Genomic DNA, 21524 nt, shown 5'->3' with positions numbered 1-21524 from the left:
GCCGAAAAATTGTTTCTAATTGTCAAAATGTTGAAATAAAAATGGAATCACGACGTTTCAAAACCTCTTCCTCAACCTAACTCGTGTGCCTCGTTAAATAAACGAAGAGGTGCCTGTCACATCATTCAACGTAAATTCACAAAACATTTTCTTCCACGCAATTAAGACATTCATGAAAAATCTAATGAAAAATCTAAAGCAAAAATGAGTGGCTAATATTCTCTCACAAAATCAAACCACAAACCAACTACAATAATATATTGTTGGCTTCACCCTTCCTAGAGACACTGTATGGCTGATCAGAACCCTTCAACATATAAGATAATTTTCAATTCCAGCAAATCAAAACCAATTTATCGATCTTAAACCATTATAATTGACCATTAAAGCAATAGAATAAGAGAAATTATTAAGATAAAAAATATTCGTACTAGCTGTGTACAATTTCTTTGATAAAGAGCACGGTTAGTACATAATTATATACCATGCACCTAATAACTTTCTAATGAAATAAACTAAGAATATTCACAATATCTGAGGCTTAGTCGAACCAAAACCTGCTCATATTCCAGCATTTATAAAAGGAAAAAATCATCTTGATCAAGAACTGGAGCGAATTTGGTGAAGCCATTGTAAGCTGGCTCATAAGCAGAAATCCATGGATTGGTGAAGCATCCAGAAGCCATAATCTGGGGATTAACACAGCTGTTGTTTAAATTCAAGTATTGGAGGATATCATTAAGGGAATTCAGCCACGAGGTGAGCTCAATCACCTGCGTCCTGAGAACAGAATTCTCACTCTCCAGAACCAGATTGTTCTGTGCGTAGAGATTAACAGAGGTTCTGATCAAGCCATTTTTTTCTCTCAACTGGCTTATCTCTGTCATGAGATCTTTCAGGTAATTATCTTTCCTCAGCCGAGAACGCCTTGCAGACTCTCTGTTAGAGAGCATTCTCTTCCTCTTCTTCTGGTCCATCACAGCCTGGAGATCCGTGCCCATACCAGAATTTGTGAGCAGGCTGGATGAACCAGAAGAACCACCACTGGATGAAGCCATGAAGATTATTTCTTTCTTGTTATTTATATGCGATATGTTTACAATGAGCTTATTATATCGAATAAAGCTGGTGATTTATTTATGCAAAAAACTAGAAAATCATTTAGCACATTGGGCACAGTTGGTTGAAGATCAAAACAACCTCATGAAAAAACATAGAACCAGTAAAGGAAGACGACAGAGAATGATTGAACCAGATGAATCCTGCGCTGTATGGTAGAATTTATCATAAACTCTGAGAGAAATATCTCACACAGGATAGGCGGCATCAATCAGGAAAAGCAAGAGGATGCGATGCAGCATGTGAACTGAAGAGAAAATCTAAAAAATAACGAAGGTAGGAGGAGCACTCAGTGCGGAATCTCGAGAACAGGAGAGGAACATGTGATTTTCAGCAAAATCCGACTCCAAATAAACAAATTTGAGTAGCAGCAGGTTCGCTAGTTATCAGTACTAGACTTCTGGCTTTTAGTTACAGAAACTAAAGAGAAAAATCGAAGAAGGAAGGGAGGAGGAGCAGAACTTCAACCCTTGGAGGAAACCTTAGTAGGGAAGGAGATGAGAAGGGAAAGGGGAATTGAGGATTGAGAAAAGCTGCAATTTATAGAACAAAAAAAAGAGAGAAAAGATGGGGGGGAAAAAAAGATAAAGAAAAAGAATAAAAGTTGTTTGAGTGGGAAGCATTGGAATCTCCAAGTGGCTGGTGACTGAGGGAATTCAGTGTTGCATGTGGGTTGATATGGAATCGCTTTTTATGCTAACTACTGTCCAAGCAAATAGTTATGTAGGACCAGAGTTAACTAAACTGTGGTTAAGAGATCAGGCAATTACCTTGTCAGTTCATCTATTCTATTTTTATTTTTTATTTTTGGAATATGTCGTCATTTTGGAGTTAGCTGCTTTGTTTAGATGTTAGAAATTTTTTTGATATTGCTCTATAATTTTGATTTTGGTTCAACTTCTCTAGAATCTACTGCATTGACTGGCCTCCGATTCCTGTTACTAAACTATATTTTTGTCATTATAAAAAATTGCAACTTATCTAATAAAGAGGTTCCCTCTAACAACACTAAAAATAATTCACTTTTTCAATTCTTACACAAAACAAAACCTGAATAGCAATTTAGAACCTTTGGTTGTTTATATGTTCTCTAGCAATAGCATAACATTCCACACTAGCTCTCTCCAATGGCCCCACAATGTATATCCTTTGGATATAAAGAACACAAGAGCTACAAGTATTTTGATATCTAGACATAAATCTCTTTACTCAGACATGTTATTTTTATTGAAGATTATTTTTCCTACATACAATCCTCTCACCACCAGGCCATAATAGGTCATCACACGTAGAGTATCATGTTACCACCATCACTATTTATAACCACATCAATTTTTCGTGCCAAACACTACCTCCATTCCCACTAATCAATTTCACCCTTCCTACATCCGACCACATTCTCAGCAAATGACTCACACTTTCAATTAAAATACCTTATATTGAGAATGAGAGCATACAAAATCAATCATTAGACACATCACAATTACAATCTATACATCAATGTTGACCTCTCTTTTGGTTGAGGTCTAGTTTCTTCCTTAGAAGTTCTCTTTTGTAGCCTAGGATCTAGCCATAAGAATTTCTTGTTGACTATTTCTAGAGGACTAGTAAAAGAACCCTCACCATTAGAAATTCTAAAAAAACTCTTCTTTGCTCATCTTGAAGTTCCACATGTTAGTTCTAACCTCTAGTACTTAGTAGGTACGACCAATATGCGGGAGCTTAAGAAGAGTCCCCATAGGACTATTTGGCCTTAGGGTTAGCTCTGGTGGTGTGGTCTTGGTCTGTCTTGCACACACTCACTTGATACCCCTCACCTTCACTCACAACCTAAACCCTTAACCAAACATGTCTAGCTTGATCCCTTATTCTTCTAGAAACTCGTGTGGGTGGCCCCTAAACCATTAGCCCTAGGCTCGGGTTTGGCTAAGACCAGCACATGGAGGATCCATAATGATAGTTCCCTTGTACTCATGTCTCAAAATAGGTTAATTTTATGATTAGCATCCTTAGTTGATCTCCTCCTACCCAAATACCCAATTTCACCTTTTGCCCCCCAAACTTTCTCAAAATTACCAAACCAGCCAATTTTGTCCAAAAATCATCTAAAACTCTTTTAACCAACCCAATTGCCCAAAACACTCCAAAATTTTCAAAATTCTCAAAATACCTTAACTTTTCTAAAATTACCAAAATGCCCTTGGTGTCCCAAATTTTCCTAAAACCTCCAAAAATCATTTCAAATACTTCCAAAACCAAACTTGACCACTCATGAAGTCCAAAATGCCACACATAACCCCATTTCAAGCCCCAAACTTTCCTCTCTTTTATTAAAGGTTGCCTCCCTCCAAAAAGAATTTAAATTCCCCTTCAAAATTTTATCCAAAAGTCAACTCTTTTGAATTCAAAAGACATGTCCATTGATTCATGAAACATATCCCTTCATAAAAGAACCTTCCAAAGTGTCTAGATGCATTAGATTACTCGAAGAGGTGTCTAGAACAAGTGTCCCTTTGACAATTCAAGCAAAATTTGTCTTGAACAGCTTAATTCCACAAAAAGTCGTCCCTGGCGCATCTGGAGCCAAATGTGGCTCATCATCCGCTAACTCTTTGTCAAACAATGCATCTGGCACCAATCTGGAGCATCATGCACCAACCTAGCGCATCATGCATCAAAATTTGAAAATTCGTTGTTTTGGCTTCAAATTTTGTCTTTTAGCTACTTTTGCTCCAAATGCCTAAAGTTGATATACCTACAATAAAAACATGAAGATAGCCTTCTTTAAAGTGCAATATCACAAAAAAATAAGTATAAAATATAAATTGAAAAATACATATTATTTTTGTGTATCAGAGAGATAATATGAATGAACTTTATCGATGCCTTACGGATGAAGATGCAAATTGGGAGGCCAGAGATGATGGAAATGCAAGTTTTTTGTCATCATTATTAAATCTTGCTTCTAACGCATGAAACTATTTTATTGCATAGAAATTACTTTCTACTATGAAAATCAGTAAGGTAACTAAGGAGAGTGCTATTTTGAATTACTATATTCAAACTGGAAAATTTGTTGACATTGGAGCAATCATTGTGAAATCGATTTTGGGTTTGATTGTTAATGGATCTGCAACTGGACTTGGACCAACTGAACTCAGACATCCATCCACCTATTTTCCTACTATGCAGTCAATCCAGGTACCTTTTTAGAGTTGGGAGAAAGTGTTTCTTCCTTGGAAGTTGATAGATCTAGAAGTCTATTGCAATTGTATTGAAATGGGAGATGATAATGATATGAATGTACGATGGATCAAGCATCCCAATATTCATCACCAATTCAACCTTACTTTAGTTTGAACACGCTTTTGAAAAGGATCAAGAAGATAGAAAAAGAGGTGCAGAATCTTATGCATGAAATTGAGAATGTTTCTGAAATGTTGGATTGAAATGTTGGATCACTATGTTGGATCACTTGGATTGGAGACTCAAAGAACATTTTGAGCATACTCATTGTATTGAAGATGTTATGGTACGTATGTTTAAGAAACATGCTTGGATTTGGGAGGATTTGACTGATGAGTTTGCTTATCGACCCTTCTATAACTATCGACCCTTCTAAAACTTGTATGTGCACTACCATTCTATGGGAGACGAGATATCCTGAAGGACAAGAGCGAAGAAGATGTTTGAACTTACTTAATGCACGGAATGTTTTTTTTAGTACTGCTTGTTTTAATTGTTTGTTATGTTGGATTGCATTTACATTTATTGTTGAACTCTATCTATATATATGTATGTATAAGTGAGTTTTGTGTTGTTTGTGAAAGATTGATGTTAGATTCATGTTTAATCATGCTTATAAAGGTTCATTTAAGTTAATTATAGGTAGACGTAAAGCGGTATGAAGTAGATTTTCACAGACAACAAAATCTGGAAAAAATAAATGTGTTGGTGCAAGATGCGCAGATCGGCGCATGATGCGCCGGTTTAGAGAGAGTTGGTGCATGATGTGCCAGATTTGGCGAAAGATGCGCCAATATCCCGAAAACACCAGATTACCTAAAAAATTGTGAAATCACACAGTAAAACTCCATTTTTACTGCTTGGGTCGTCTCCTACCTCTCCTCTAAACCACCTCTAAACCTTGACCTAGAGCTTCACATTGAGCGCGATAGAGAAGATTTTGGAGGCTAAAAATAATAGATTTCATATTCTCTTAGTAAGAGCTTCACTTTAACTTAAAAAATTTTTATTTTTACGATGTATTTTTCCTACATTTTAGAAAATCTGAAATTTGGGATTTTTGATGAAAAAGCTTGAAGAAAACTCAAAGTGAAAATTTTCTTACCAAATAATCTTACTTGGGGAGTTAGATTTTTTATTTTGTAATTTAATTATTATTTATTTGGGTTTTAGTAGAATTTCAAATGGCTCCACAAGTGAAGAGAGGAAGGTCTTCAGATGATTTTGATGCATGAAGATTTGTTAATTTAAATGCCCAACACAGTTATAACACTCAAATAGAATCAAGAAAACATATCCAGAAGCGGGTATTTGCTAACCCATGTGGGGAGATCAAGAGGTTAATTATCGCTATAAATTGGGAATGATTTTGCTACTTCACTGCAGTAGTGATTGTACCAATGGTTCAGGAGTTTTATTCCAACTTAAGATTCACTGCTGATGATCACATCCTTGTCATCCTTGTGAGAGCACATCCTTGTGAGAGGTAAGCAAGTTGAATTTACTTTAGAAAAGATCAATGTTTTTATGGGCTAAGGAATGTATTTCATGATGAATACGCTGGATTCGTGATGACTGATTCATCATTGGATGAAGTGATTACCTATCTGACTGATGGATGAGGATAATGAAGAATTAAAAATAATAAGATAGTTAACTTCTTTACTTCCATGGTTATTATTCAGTCAAATGTATGGCAGCACTTCATCTCATATAATGCTTTAAAGCCTTTATGTATTTCTAAGAAGTTAGCACATGTTGTATACCAGAGCCGAGTTTCATAGTGAGAAATTCTCTACATTTTAGTTTTTAGTTTCATGCATTTACTATTTTCTTTCACCAAATAAATTTTGTGCTAGAACATTTTTTAAATACCTAAAAACTTAGGTTTAGGGGGGAAGAAAAATTTCTTTCAAAAATGAGTAAACTAAATTTTATTTGTTCTTAAATAACAATATTTTTAAAATTAATATAACATGACCTGTGATGTTAATATTTAACTTAAAATCACTATACTTATGTTTATGATTATTAAGGTAAATTTAGGTAAAGACTTTTCTATAATGAAGTTCAATTCTAAAGTTAAAGATATTTGGTATTATAAGATAAAACTAAGTTTTTATTATTTAAAGTAAAGAAAATTGTATTTTTGAAGTATTAAGAATTTTAGAGTTTCATGTAAGAAGAAAAGAATGATAGTTTATAAAAATCATAAACTAATATGTTATAAAGTGGAGAAAGGTAAGGAGTTTTGACTGTAAGAAGAGGATAGTGAAATTCAAAACTATTAAAGGCTATCCAGATATAATAATTCTTACTTGAAAACCAAAAAGAAAAGAAAGGATTGAAAAGATCCCAAAAGAAAAATTAAAGAAAAATAAAAGAGAAGAAAAATAAGTGAGGAGAAGCTTGAGGAGATGCTTAATAAAAAATTGACTTCACTTGAATTAATTTAAGGAAAAAGCTTTATTACATTTTCTAAACTTATATTAGATTATTAGTAGCATTATTAGTAAAGTTTTCATGAAGTTCTTTTTTATCTAAATATTCTAAATATCCTTCATATGATAAATTGTAATTCTTCTTGAAATGAATAGAGATTCAGAAATCTTAAAATTTACTACTAAGTACTCTTAGACTTAGAATTTGAATCTAAATTATTATAAGTTTTTCTTAAATTATATTATTTTATTTATTGAGCTAAAGTATAGAAGTTATAAGTTAGTCTCTATCGTAAGTCATATGCTTTTATGTAATAAAAGTGTCACTTGAGGACAAGTAACATTTAATTTTTGGGAAATTTGATACACCAAAATAATATGTAGTTTTAAGTGTATATTTTATGCTTATTTTTTATAATAATGCACTTTAAAGAAGGATTCTTTTCATTTTCTTGTTGCAGGTCTTTTCTTGTTGTAGGTCTATCAATTTTAGATATTTGGAGCAAAAGTAGCAAAAAGAATGAAATTTGGAACCAAAACAGCGAATTTTTAAATTCTGGCGCGAGATGCGCCAGATTGGCGCATGATGCTCCAGAATGGCATCAGATGCCCCAAAAATTAGAACAGCGTGGTCTTCAACAAACTGGTGCATCATGTGCCATTTGACAGAGAGTTGGCACATGATGCGCCAGATTTGGTGCTAGATGCGCCATGGATGACTTTTTAAGGATTAAGGCAGTTCGAGACAAATTTTGCACAAATTTTCAATAGGACACTTGTTTTAAACACCTGTTGAAGTAATGCAATGTTACTAGACACTTTAGAAGGTTTATTTATGAAGGGATATGTCTCTTGGATCAATGGACATGTCTTTTGAATTTAAAAGAGTTAACTTTTCGATAGAATTTTGGAGGGAACTTTAAATTCTTTTTGGAGGGATGCAACCTTTGATGAAAGAAAGAGAGTGGTGTGAGCACTGGAGTGACAGTCGGTATCCTCCTAGCCTAACTACGGAGTAAGGGACCAAGCTCTGGATTAGTCAATGTTCTTTATGCACTTGGAAGATGGTAAATAATAGGATTGCTTCTATTAGACACAAAACAATTTTTATAAATATTTCCAAATGATTTTAATTTCTTCACAATCCATATACTCATTGTAAAGGGGAAGAATGCTTTCTTAAGTTTGAACTTTCCATCACAAAAACTTAGTTTAATTTTTGTAAATTTATTTTTGAAAGTTTAGCATTTAGTTTAGTTAACTTTGTCTTTTAACTGCATTTTATTTAGCATTCAGTTATTACTTAATATTCAAATTTAGCACTTTACTTTTCTTTGTTTTAAAAACTATAAATTACATTATAATCTTAATAACTTATTTATAGGCATTTCTAATTTTCCCGTGGGATCGATATCTAGGACTCCATTAGGGCCCTTTATTATTTGAGTGATACATATACTTGTGTTATTTTTAAAAGGGGATTTGGCAGTTTAAAAATTTTTAAAAGATAAAACTATTTTAACTGAAGCTATTTTGTTGGGATTAATTTGCATATTCGCTATTGTATATGATGTGTGTATTTGTAATATTAAAAAATATTTGCAAGATTAACACACTAAATCCACCTGCATCAACGACCAATAATTTTGATCATCATCTTGAAAGGGGGTAAAAGGTGATCTAAATACTCTTACTAATGTTCAAATTTTACCACTACTTTTACTCTATTTATAGTTGTTCACATTTCTCTCTTGAGACTCTGCTCATTTCATCTAGACATGGACTATGCTCATTTAGGTATTCAGCTGCACTTAAACAAGATTTTATATTAGTATATAATATATGTAAAATGACTATTATGTTCTTAGGTTGAATTAATATTTTTCCAAGTAAAGTTTCTTTTTATAAGTCTTCACTTAATTTATTAAAAGTTGTGAAGAGTAAATAAATTACTCCACTTAGTATTTATAGTCTTAGCATTCTTCTGTCATCCTCTTCTTTAATCCTGATTCCATAGAAGGGGTTGTCAACCAGTTGTTCATTTTCAAATCTTACCTCCGTCCCTATTATACAACTTCTTTTTCATTTTTTCTAGTTCTTCATTTATCCACAAGATTCTTGATAATTGTGAGATACTAAGTTGATTTCTTTTCTTTCATAGTAATATTTTGAAGTTCACTATTGATTTGAATAACTCTTGGTGTGTTTTTTGGTAGATTTATTCTTTATATGTTATGCCATATTTTGATAGTATTATTCAGATGGAGAATAAATGGAAGAATTTATGGAGAAATGGTTAACCAAAATTGTGACACTAAGATCTTTTATTTACAAGTTACCAAAAAAGATAATCTTGGTTTTCAATTGAGGTTCCACTCTCATCTTTGATGAATCTTGGTGGGATTGGAAGTTTTCTATCTGAAAAGTAATCAAATCCAATATCCATGAGGAGTTTTGAGATTTTTACCCTTCAACCAAGATAATTTTCTTGAATTAGTGGTGTATTGGCCACATTAGTAAAGAAAGACATCAAGAGTTTAATCGTGTGAGTATATAACTCATTTATCATGTGGAAAGATCTTGTAGATTGCTGCTATGATATTATATAATAAACCAGTGGGAAACAGAACAAAGGAAACTAAAAATTAAGAATAGATGAGAGAAGAACGCTAAACCAAGAAATAATAAGTGGAGAAATTTATTTACTCTTATCACACCTATTAATGCATTGCAGGGATAATTATATATAAACACTTAAAGGGTATAACAGTAGTTTAACACATGACTTAATAGTCATTTTACATATTTTATATACCAATATAAGATCTTATTTTGCTGCATATGAATCTCTAAATAAGAGAATTCCATATTTGACTGAAGTGTATGGCGACTCAGGATAGAAACATGAAGAGCCAGAGACAAAGAAGAGGCAGAGGTAAGATTAGAGCATGAATAAGAGACCGATACCCCTTTTATTCCTTTCCTCTCAATCCAATAAGTTCTTTATATATATAAAATATTTTATTTGTAGGGTTCATTTTTTTATTTTTATTTGATTTGTATATTTTTCTAGAAATGAGTAATATTGGAACAATGTCTTTATTATATGTGATTTCTTAGTTTCAGATGCCTTTTCATTGGGAAAAGTATATTTGGTTTAATGTAATATATATTAAATTTTGGAAAGTAATATTTTAATTTTTGAAAATATGAGACCAAACAGATCTCATATAAACAAAAGTTTAAAAGAACGAACACAACACCACAAATGATGCATCCACCCCAAGGAAGAGACACATCATTTGTTGATGAGGCTCAAGAAAATAAAGTAGAGAATTTAGGACATTCCGTTTAGTCTGCGAACCATTAAGTTGACTGAAAAATTCCCATCTCTAATATATATGATTAGATAGGGTTTATAATAGTTTGGGTTCTAAAGTTTCCTATAAGAGTATGCCCCAATAATTAATTACATCCTAAATGACCAAGGTTACCTAAGAAAACTCTTGATTTAGATCAGAAAGTATTGTCTTCAAGAATTTCAAAGGATATGACTTTTCAAAGATTGGACCAAGGAGCGTCAAACAGGAAGGCTCAAATTTGAAACATTATTATGGAATCCAATGATAGAAAGCTAGGGGTTATCACAGATCATGAGGAGAACCTCAAGAGGAGAACCTCAAGGAGAACCTCAATGACTTCCAAAGCTATCCTATAGTTTGGCTTCAATTTCAAGAAGGACATTATTGAATGTTTCATCATGCCAATTATTATTATTTAGGGCTTACATTTACATGACACGGTCATACAAATAGCCTGGAAGATATGAGGATTTATGTTATAATGAATGACAACCTAAAAATCTTAAAATAAGTTAGGGCTTAATTGGCACAACATGATTGAGCAAAGGCCTAAAGATAAAGTGAGGGCTTATGTTGCACTAGGCAAAAAACTTTGAAATCCTATGACTTGTTATATAATTCTAAAGAAGAGATTTACTATTGTAGATCCACTTACGATTTTAGAATGCTACCCTCAGAGTTAGCTCTAAGCTCCTCGGTGAAGTAACAGTTTTAAATTCTAAAGGTTCAAAAGTTTAAATGACAATTTTGTTCATGCAATATAAAAAGGGGGGGGTGGGTTAAAATTAATTAGAGCGACACCAATTAGGATTCCACGGTTCCCTCATTCTAAAGGTTCACTCCAATCTCGGGAATTTGATTAATTACATTGGGAAGGAAGGAATCAGAATTTAGTTACTGACCCAAAAATAGAAATTGGAATTTAAGTACCAACCCTGAAAAGATGAGAATCAAAAGCCTTACTACATTTAAGGCGGCCTCACACCAATCTTGAAATGATAAGAATGAGATGCCTTACTCCATTTAAGGGGGTCTCAAACCTACCTCAAGAGATGGGAATCAGAATTTAGGTGCTGGTCCCATGATGACAATTCGAATTTAGGTACCAAACCCGGAAAGAGAATCTAAAGCCTTACTCCATTTAAGGGGGTCTCCCACCAATCACGAAAGGATGAGAATATGATGCCTTACTCCATTGAAGGGGGTCTCACATCTATCTCAAGAATTGGGAATCAGAATTTAGGTACTGATCCCAGGATGGAAATTAGAATTTAAGTACCAACCCCTGAAAGATGAGAATCAAAAGCCTTACTCCATTTAAGGGGCCTCACACCGATGTCGAAAAGATAAGAATATGATGCCTTACTTTATTTAAGTGGGTCTAACACCTATCTCATCAGATGGGAATCAAAATTTAGCTACTAATATTGGGAATGGGAAATGGAATTTTGCTACCAGTCCTGGAAATATGAGAATTGGAAGCCTTATTCCATTTAAGGGGGCCTTACATCAATCTCGAAAGGATGAGAATAGGATGCCTTACTCAATTTAAGGGGGTCTCACACCTATCCCACAAGATGAGAATCAGAAGTTAGGCACTAATTTCAGGATGGGAATTGGAATTTAAGTACCAACCCCAAAAAGATGAGAATTGGAAGCTTTGCTCTATTTAAGGGGCCTCACACTGATCATGAAAGGAAGAGAATAGGATGTCTTACTCCATTTAAGGGGTCTCACACCTATCACAAGAGATGAGAATCATAATTTAAGTATTGATCCCAGAAGCATTGTGAGTGTGGAGAATTCGTGGAAGGAGTATGAAAAATTTGTGAAATCTTGTGCAGAGTGTGAAACTTTATGAAAACGATATGAACATATGTGGAATTTGTGCAAAGTGTGAGTTGTGTAAATTTGTTGCGAGAACGTGGGATGTGAGAGACGCGTGGAGTACAGAGTCTCAAGAAAAAAATTTCGCCATCTCTTATCATTTATGTTCTTAAGATTATCAAATTCAATTTCTTTTTATTTTCCTTTAATTTTCATTAATTATTAGATTCCTTTGTATCGTTCTTTACAACAACAACAAAACAACAACAAAGCCTAACAACAACAACAAAGCCTAAATCCCACTATGTGGGGTTGGCTACATGAATCCTTTTTCTCCATTGCATCCGAATTAAACGCCGACCATTAGATGTTCCAATTTGGAGAGTAGATGTTTTAAATTCGACTTGTGTTAAGAAAGACAGAAGTAGACCTATGAAGACTTGGGCTTATTGTATTAAAAATGATCTTAATTTACTAGAACTAAATGTATCGTTCTTTGTTCATCTTAGTTTTGAACCAACACACTGTCATGCAGCTTTTCATCAATCTCACAAAAGAGACAAGTTAACAACATATGCTGAAATATGAAATGAACTTTGTTAAATTTGTTTCAAACATGTAGTACAACTGATCATATGATAAAATTGTTTGAGAAAATATGCTGAACACATTATTGAAAGCTCTATGCTCTAATGCAGTGTAAAAAGTAACTTGTTTATGTCCCCTGGGGTAAGCTCGTGATCAAGGTATCCTTCAAAACCACACTCCATGATAAACTTAGTGGTACAACTATCTCACAGCTCATATGAGCTTAATTCATCTAACTCCAGATCTGGCTGGAATCTTTATGGTATCTTGCTTTCATCCATTTGTCGTAATGTAACCGAGACTGCGGTGCGACACTCCAAAAATGCATAGTTTTGTCAGGTATGCTCCATTTCCTTTTAAAGTTAACAATGAACTAACTGGTAGTGGAATTTCAACTGAACCTTTGAACTCTACGGATCCAACAATATCTATCTCTTTTTCGAATAGAAAGTTACTTATGCTCATGAACGAAACTGTACAGAGCAGTCTGACAAAATCGTGGTGATCAATGTAGGGAGGTATGCAGTCCCCTTCTTCATTGATGTTGGTGATGCAACTATTCAGAATGCAATTTGTTGGTAGTGTACTCCATTGTATTATCCTCTTGATCATGCTCTTTATCATGGACGACAGGTGTCTACCTCGTCATATCTCAAAATGCCCAGGGGTTCCCTTGACTGTCTTTCATAAAGTTGTATCAGCACCCACACTGGATGGTGATCCTGCCTTTTTTTGTGCATCCATTTATGTGGTTTTGAATATGACTTCTTCTACAATAAACTAGCTTAGCCTCTATCTCTTAAATCAAAAATACAATCCAGAATATTTATTTCATTGCTTGTTGAGAATACGCAAGTGTGTAGTTCTAATCTTTCCAAGATATTAATGAATTCTCGTTGGATTTCCTCATAATACTTAAACTTTATTTCCAAACCGTGCTCATTCTTTCTAACTCTATTATAGGAATCCATTGCAAATGTTGAGGTCACTCCTCTATCTCATCCTCTAGAGGAATTCATGACGGTGGCGGCTCTGCGAACTGTGGTATGTATGGCTCAACCTCTGGGTGGTCTGCACTTCTGAACCTCATGTTGGCGGCTACATATTCTCTACATCCGTAGCTAGGGTAGGAGGATACTGGCTCTCACTATGGAAATTTCAATAATTTGTGGAGATCCTTAAAAAGTTAACGATACGTATTCCTTTCATTGGGCTTTGGAACAAATGCCAAGTTATGTGAAATTTATGAAAGATATACTAAATAAGAAGAGGAAGTTTGAAGATCATGAGACGATTGCACTCAGTGAAGAGTGTAGCCTAATTATTTAGAGAAAGCTTCTTGAAAAATTAAGAGATCTTGGTAGCTTTACTATACCTTGTGCTATTGATGAGAAATTTTTTGGAAATGTCGTATGTGATCTAGAAGCTAGTATTAATCTTCTGCCTCTATTAATTTTTAAATATTTAGATTTAGGAGATATTTCCCCTATTATTGTAACTCTTTAGTTCTTTAGTTAGCTGATCAATCATAGCTGATCAATCATTAACTTATCCTAAAGGAGTTATAGAAGACGTATTAGTGAAAGTGGATAAAATTATTTTTCCTGTAGACTTTATTGTAATTGATATGAAGGAAGATAAAGAGATTCCTATTATTTTTGGGAGACATTCCTTGTAATCATTTCTTGTCTTGTAATAGGGAGAGCTGTGATAGATGTGTAAAAAGGAGAATTAATAATGAGAGTCAATGATCAAGAAGTAACATTTAATATAGCAAAAGCTATGAAATATCCTATAATAGGAAAAAATAATGAATGTTTTAGAATGGAGGTTACAGATTATCTGAGTAATGAGTGATTTAAGGTAATGTTTGAAGAAAAATTAAGACAAGAAGAGAATTATGAGAATGAGAATGATATAAAAAATAAGAATTTAGATTATGTTCAAGATAAATTTGAAATTTTGAATCTTTCAGAAAATGATAATAAAAATCTTATTTCTTCAAGTATTAAACCACCTGAACTTGAACTTAAAGTATTACCTGTCCATTTAAAATATTTGATTTTAGAAGATTCATCTACATCGCATGTTATTATATCTTCTAATTTAACTGAATTTCAAAATAAAAAATTAGTAAAAACATTGAAATGATATAAGAAGGCCTTTTGATAAACTTTAGCAGATATTAAAGGAATTAGTCCTTCAATTTGTATGCACAGAATTCTATTGGATGATATTGGAATTCTATTGGATGAACAATATGAACCTAAAGCTGATCCTTAGAGAAGATTAAACCCGATAATGAAAGAAGTTGTTGAAAAAGAATTCATAAAATAGTTAGATATTGGAATTATATATCCTATTTTAGCAGTGCTTCGGTAAGTTTGGTCCACTGTGTTCCAAAGAAAGGAGGAGTGACAGTTGAACTAAATGAAAAAAATGAATTAATTCCAATAAGATAAGTTACTGGCTAGTGAATTTGTACAGACTATAGAACTTTAAATGTAGCCACCAAGAAAGATCATTTTCCTTTACCATATCTAGACCAAATGTTAGGTAGATTGGTTGGGCAAAAATATTACTGCTTTCTAGATGCTTTCTAGATGGATATACCAGTTTATCATCAAATTTCGATTGCTCTTGAGGATCAAGAAAAAATAATGTTTACAAGCCCTTATGGAACATTTGCTTTTCGTAGAATGGCTTTTGGACTATGTAACACATCTGTGACATTACAAAGATGTATGATGCCAATTTTTTGTAATTTAATTGAACGTGGAATGAAAGTATTTATGGGTTATTTTTTCTGTATTCGGAACTTTATTTGAATTATGCTTAAATAATTTATAAAAAAAATATGGAACTCTATGAAAAAATCAACTTAGTACTAAATTGGGAAAAATATCAATTTATGATTGCAAGAGGAATTGTACTTGGGCATAAAATTTTTGAAAATGACATGGAAGTAGATTAAGAAAAAATTCAAGTAGTTGCAAAATTATCACCTCCTACTACGATTAGAGGGATAAAAAGTTTTCTAGGACATGTTGGTATTTACAGGCGATATATAAGAAATTTTTCAAAAATTGTTAAGCCATTTTATCAACTTTTAGAAAAGGATACAAAATTTAATTTTAATGAGGAGTGCATAAAAACATTTGAATTGCTTAAAGAAAAATTAATCACTTCTCCTATAATAGTTCCACCTGATTGGGAGAAACCATTTGAAATAATGTGTGATGCTAGTGATCATACTATTGGAGCTATTTTAGGGAAAAGGTATGAAAAAGTTTTTAAAGTAATATATTATGCTAGTAAAGCTCTAAATAATGCTAAAATAATATGCACCACTAGTGAAAGAGAGTTATTAGCCATTATCTATTCCCTTGATAAGTTTAGACCTTACTTAATTGGAGCTAAATGTATAGTGCATATAGACCATTGTGCTACTAAATATTTGATGCAAAAGAAGAATGCTAAACCGAGATTAATTAGATGGATACTTCTGCTGCAAGAGTTTGATTTTGTGGTAGTAGATAGAAAGAAAATTGGTAATCAAATAACTGATCATTAATCTAGACTAGAACAAGAAATAATAACTGATTTTGCAAATGAAATTTTAGAAACTTTCCCTGATGAACTTTTGCATAGAATTGATATAAAGAATATACCGTGGTATGCTAATATAGTAAATTATAATGCGAGTGATATTCTACCACCAGATGTAAAAAATCCACAATTAAAGAAATTTATTCGTGATGCAAGATTCTATTTTTTGGATGGCCCATATTTATATAAAAAGTTTAAAGATTTGATCATTAGAAGATGTGTGCCTTACGAAGGAACTATAAAAATAATTGATGATGTCATGATTCTTAATTTGGAGGACCTTTTGGAACTAGTAGAGCTGCACAGAAAATTTAGTAAGTTGGATTTTATTGGCCTACTCTTTTTAAAGATGCTAATGAATATATTAAAACATGTGATCGATGTCAGCCAATAGGAAATATTTCAAGAAGAAATAAAATGCCTCTGAATTCACATTGGAAGTTGAAATTTATTATGTGTGGGGATTAAATTTTATGGGACCATTTATACTTTGATTTGAAAATTTATATATATTGCTTGCTAGTGATTTTATGTCCAAATGGATTGAAGCTATTGCTGTACCTAAATGTGATGCTCGAAGTGTTTTAAAAATTTTAAATAAAAACATTTTTACAAGATATGGAATGCCTATAGTGATTATTACTGACGGAGGATCCCATTTTTGGAATAAGAGGATCGAGAAATTGATTAGAAAATATATTATTATGCATAGATTTTCTACTATTTATCATGCCCAAACTAGCAGTCTAAAAGAAATATCAAATCGTAAAATAAAGCAAATTTTATAAAAATTTGTAAAATTTGATAAATTGGATTGGTCTGCTTGATTAGATACTGCATTATGGGCATACAAAACTGCATATAAGACTCCTATTGGATTGTCTCTATATATACTTATTTTTGGTAAAACATGCCACTTACCAGTAGAGTTGGAACATAAAGAATTTTAGGCTATTAATGAATTCAAATTTAATCTAAAGGATGCTGGTGAGAAAAGATTATTTAAACTCAACGAACTTGAAGAGAATAGAAATGAATCATATGATAATGCAAAAATCTATAAAGAGAAAATAAAAATATGTCATGATCGGAGGATTATAATAATGAAATTTGAACCTGGACAAGAAGTTCTATTTCATAATATTAGATTGAGATTATTTTCAGGAAAACTGAAATCTAGATGGTTAGGACATTCAATGTGATCAAAGTATATCATTATGAAACATTTATTATTAAAGATCCTAAAATTGAAAAGATAATTAAAGTTAATGGGCATTGATTGAAACATTATTATGAAGGGCACATGCCATAATTTAATGAAATCTTGATGTTAAGTCATTCTGAATAAACATTGGGGTCGGGCTGACGACGTTAAAGCCAACATTTTGGGGGAGACAACATATATATATCTTAGTATTTTGTTTTATAATTGTTATAATATATTAGGAGATAGTAATACCTCAGAATCCAACACAATCTTATATATCATAAATCAAGACAAATATTGGTATCAGACAAAAATTTGGGAATGAATTGAACCAAAGAGGAAATAGACGCAATTTTGGCATTGGCACCAACGACGCCAGCATGAGCGTGGACGACACCATTTTACAGAGCCATGGTACTGACAATGCCAACCGGGGCGCTGACAACACCAAGTACGATTTTGGTAGTTCATGGAGTTTTTGGTGGACTTTAGCAAGATTTTGCTTCAAAATAACTGCCTAAAAGCCTTTTTAAAGGCATGAAAACCATTTTAGACAACCAAATACTTCCAAATTTTAAAATCCATGGCTTCCAATTCTAGGAGAAAGTGTTATTACCTGGGAGCCCATGGATCCTATTGATGCAAACTATATTGAGAATGAAAATGAAGCGTTGGACGTTAGCTTGGATCAATCATCACATGCTTTGACATCTTTAATGCCCTATACAGTTGGAAGTTCGCAAGTTTTGGAGAAGAAAATAAGGAAGATAGAAAGAGAACTTCAGAATATCATAAATGCGATAAAAAATCTTACTTACCTTTTTGATCACTTAGATTAGAGGATGAAGGAACACTTTGATCATACGGGACAGATTAAAGTTGGTTTGGTGTAGCTGTTCAAGAAGAATGAATGGATCGATGAAAATTAGACTGACCAATTCCTGTACCAACCATTCTACAACTTCTATGTGCAGTACTAGTCTATGGGAGATATTAGAGGAGGAGACTATACTAAAGATGAGGAGTAATTGAAGAAGTTAGACTTTCTACTGTTTAAAATTAATTATATTTTTAATGTAGTTGTGTTGGATTTGCTTTTATTTGAAAGTCCTATCACTTTAATTGTATGTATAGTTTAGTTTTCAGCGTTTTAGTTTTGTGGCTTGATTTCAACGTTCAATTATAGTGTGATTTGCTTTATGTATGTGTCAGTGGGATTAAAAATCTGTGTTTGTAAGAATTTGGAATTTCATATATAAAAGTTGGTTTTGTGTTGTTTGTAAAAACACTTATTTATGGACTACATAAGGATGAATATTATTATTTAAAAAGACTAATTAGACGTTTGAGTGAATTAGAAATAACTAACGTACGAAAATAATGGAAATTGAATATTTTTGGCATTGGCGTCGACGACGCCAACATGGGCGCCGATGGCGCCTGAGACCTGAAAGTCCCCAATTACTTTAAAATTTCACAAATTGCACCTTAAAAATGCCTTTTTTACCCCTTCAGTCACCTTCAACCTTCAGTTTACACACCCTAGGGCTTGCAAACACTTGTATTTAAAGAGATTAGAAAACAGAAGAAGTTTGGATTTCATCTTCTCTCGCTAAGAGCTACACTTTGAACCAAAATTTTTTTATTTCCACCAAGGATTGCTCCTACGTTGCCGAGATAAAAAATTTTAAAATTTTTTAAGGAGATTTTGAGAAATTCCTCTGATAAAGAACTCTTACTTAGTGAATTTAATTTTACAATGTTCCACATTGTGACTTTCAAAATTTTCAGAATTTATTTGGATTTTATCATTTTTTTTTCTTTAAGAGATTGCAATGGAAGCAAGGACGAGCAAAGGAAAGAGGAAATTGGAAATGATGGCCAAAGATTCATGAAATTCAAAGCTAGTGTTCATTTCAATAGTCTACTAAATACAAAGAAAATAATTTTGGATCCAACATTCAAAAATTCGGGTGGTGAAGTCGAGAGATTAATTGTTACTCAACAGTGGGAGAATTTTGATTACTTTATTGCCGAGGCTGTTATTAGCATAGTCATGGAGTTTTATGCCAATTTTAAAGAGACTTCTGATGACCACGTCTATTTTCATGGTAAAATGGTTGAGTACACCCCGAGAAAGATTAATGAAATTTATTAGTTGCGAGGAGCATTTCACTGTGAGTACAACACATTCTCTGTTATGAATGAGGTTTTGGATGAAGTTATTTCATTTCTTACTGAAAGAATGGGAGCTTGGAAGGTTATGAATAACGTTAAGGTAAACTTCCCTACTTCTATGTTAAATGTAATATCCAAGGCCTGACATTTCCTTATATCTGTTAGAATGTATCTACAACCACCATAACAAAGTTACTAAGGATAAAGTTGTACTGAACTTCTGTATCCATTAGATGGGCAGTGTAGAGGTTGGCTCTATAATCTATAAGAATATTCATTCTATTGCTCTGGGTGAGACGACTAGTGGATTAGGACACCCTGCCTTGATTCACATTATGTGGCAATCAGGAGTTGATTTTGGAATTGATGAGGAAAGGATTTAGCCTTAAACCTATTTGGCCAACAAATATTAAAACCTATGAATCTCATGCTGGATGGAGAATGGGAAGTAGGAGTAGGGATATTCCTTCTACTTCTAGTAACCCTACTTTCCAGGGACTTATAGAGCAGATGATGATCCAACAAGGAGATATCTTAAGGATGGAGAAAGTTCAGAACCCTGATGATTTGGTTTTTCCTCAAGAATATCATGAGGGTAATGACCCTCTTTTCAAACCTATATACAAGAAAAGTGGGAAATTGGCTATCTACTTTACTGAAGAGGACCAAAATGGTCTTACTGAATGTCATAAATTTACCTTAATTGGTAAATTTCAACTTGGCCATCCCAAGATGGAATCTGTGAAAAGATACTTTGATGGACTGAAATTCAAAGGGGCCTGGAAAGTAGGCCTACTTGATGGTAGGCATATCCTTATATATCTCTCAAGGGAGGAATATTATGCTAGAATTTTTTCTAAACAATCTATCTTGATTGAAGAAATCTCAATGAAACTTTTAAAGTGGACTCCTGATTTTGATCCCAACAAAGAACTTCCCATTGTCCCCATTTGGTTTAAAAAGTGGACTCCTGATTTTGACCCCAACAAAGAACTTCCCATTATCCCCATTTGGTTTAAGTTACCTGGACTTAAACTGCACTTTTTCAACCACAAAGTCCTCTTCAACATTGGCAAAGCTTTGGGAAGACCTTTGAAATTGGATGCCCCCACTTTCAACTTATCAAGACCTTCTGTAGCCAGAATTTTGGTTGAAAGAAACATCACTTTACCAGGTGTGGAGGAAATTTGGTTAAGCTCTGAGCATAGTGGATATTGGCAAAAAATCATAGTTGAACAAAAACCTTACTATTGCCATCATTGCAATATGTTTGGCCACACTGATGAGAAATGCTTTAGACTTCATCCCAACCTCAGAAGGAAGCTTCCAAGACCTCATTCCGAGGATTCAGAATCACATGACATTGAGTTGCCAATTGCTGTTGTTGGTGCTGTTAATGCTTCTGAGTTGCTAGGGACAAGGGCTCAAGATGACACTGAACTAGAGTTGGCTGAATTACCCCAAGATATGTCAAAAGAGGATGTGGTACCAAAACTCCAAAATGATCTTGAACCATTGACTGAGCAAATTCACCTCCTGCCACAGTCTACTCAAATTGAACAAACCCAATGTACTGAACATCCTACACTCCCTGCTGATCAAGAGATAACAACTATTGAGTTATCAGATGAAGACCCTTTGATTTTGCAATTAACTAAAAATCTTGAAGAAGGTTGGCAAGTCCAGAAAACAAAGAAGAAGAAAATGCCATTGGAATTAAAGAATCTACTCCCCTCTTCATCTTTTTTGGATGATGCCCCCCCTCTCTCTTCTAGTATTGTCGGAACTAGGAGAAGAGGAAAATCCACCTTTATTGGTTAATGAATCTAATATGTTGGAATGTTAAGGGATTAGCACATCCTAAATCCCTTAATAGAATTTTGGCTCTTAATAGGATGTATAAACCTTGGATCATTGCTTTACTTGAACCAATGATCACTAAACATG

At 33.4% G+C, this 21524-nt stretch overlaps 1 protein-coding gene across 1 annotated transcript; it reads right to left on the bottom strand.

Annotated features, from left to right (window-relative positions):
- Positions 1 to 216: 216 nt before the first annotated feature.
- LOC110033603 (bZIP transcription factor 11-like) lies at positions 217 to 1199 on the bottom strand. Its single transcript, XM_020737641.1, has 2 exons — positions 774 to 1199; positions 217 to 689 (listed from the first exon to the last, which is right to left on the bottom strand). The coding sequence occupies exons 1-2, from the start codon at positions 1056 to 1058 to the stop codon at positions 576 to 578; spliced, it is 399 nt and encodes a 132-aa protein (XP_020593300.1). The 5' UTR covers positions 1059 to 1199; the 3' UTR covers positions 217 to 575.
- Positions 1200 to 21524: the final 20325 nt, after the last annotated feature.

This window comes from Phalaenopsis equestris, unplaced genomic scaffold, assembly GCF_001263595.1.
Source record: "Phalaenopsis equestris unplaced genomic scaffold, ASM126359v1 Scaffold001235, whole genome shotgun sequence".
Classification (NCBI taxonomy): Eukaryota; Viridiplantae; Streptophyta; class Magnoliopsida; order Asparagales; family Orchidaceae; genus Phalaenopsis; species Phalaenopsis equestris.
The sequence above is the reverse complement of the archived record's forward strand: the minus strand, read 5'-3'. Positions and strand labels throughout refer to the sequence as shown.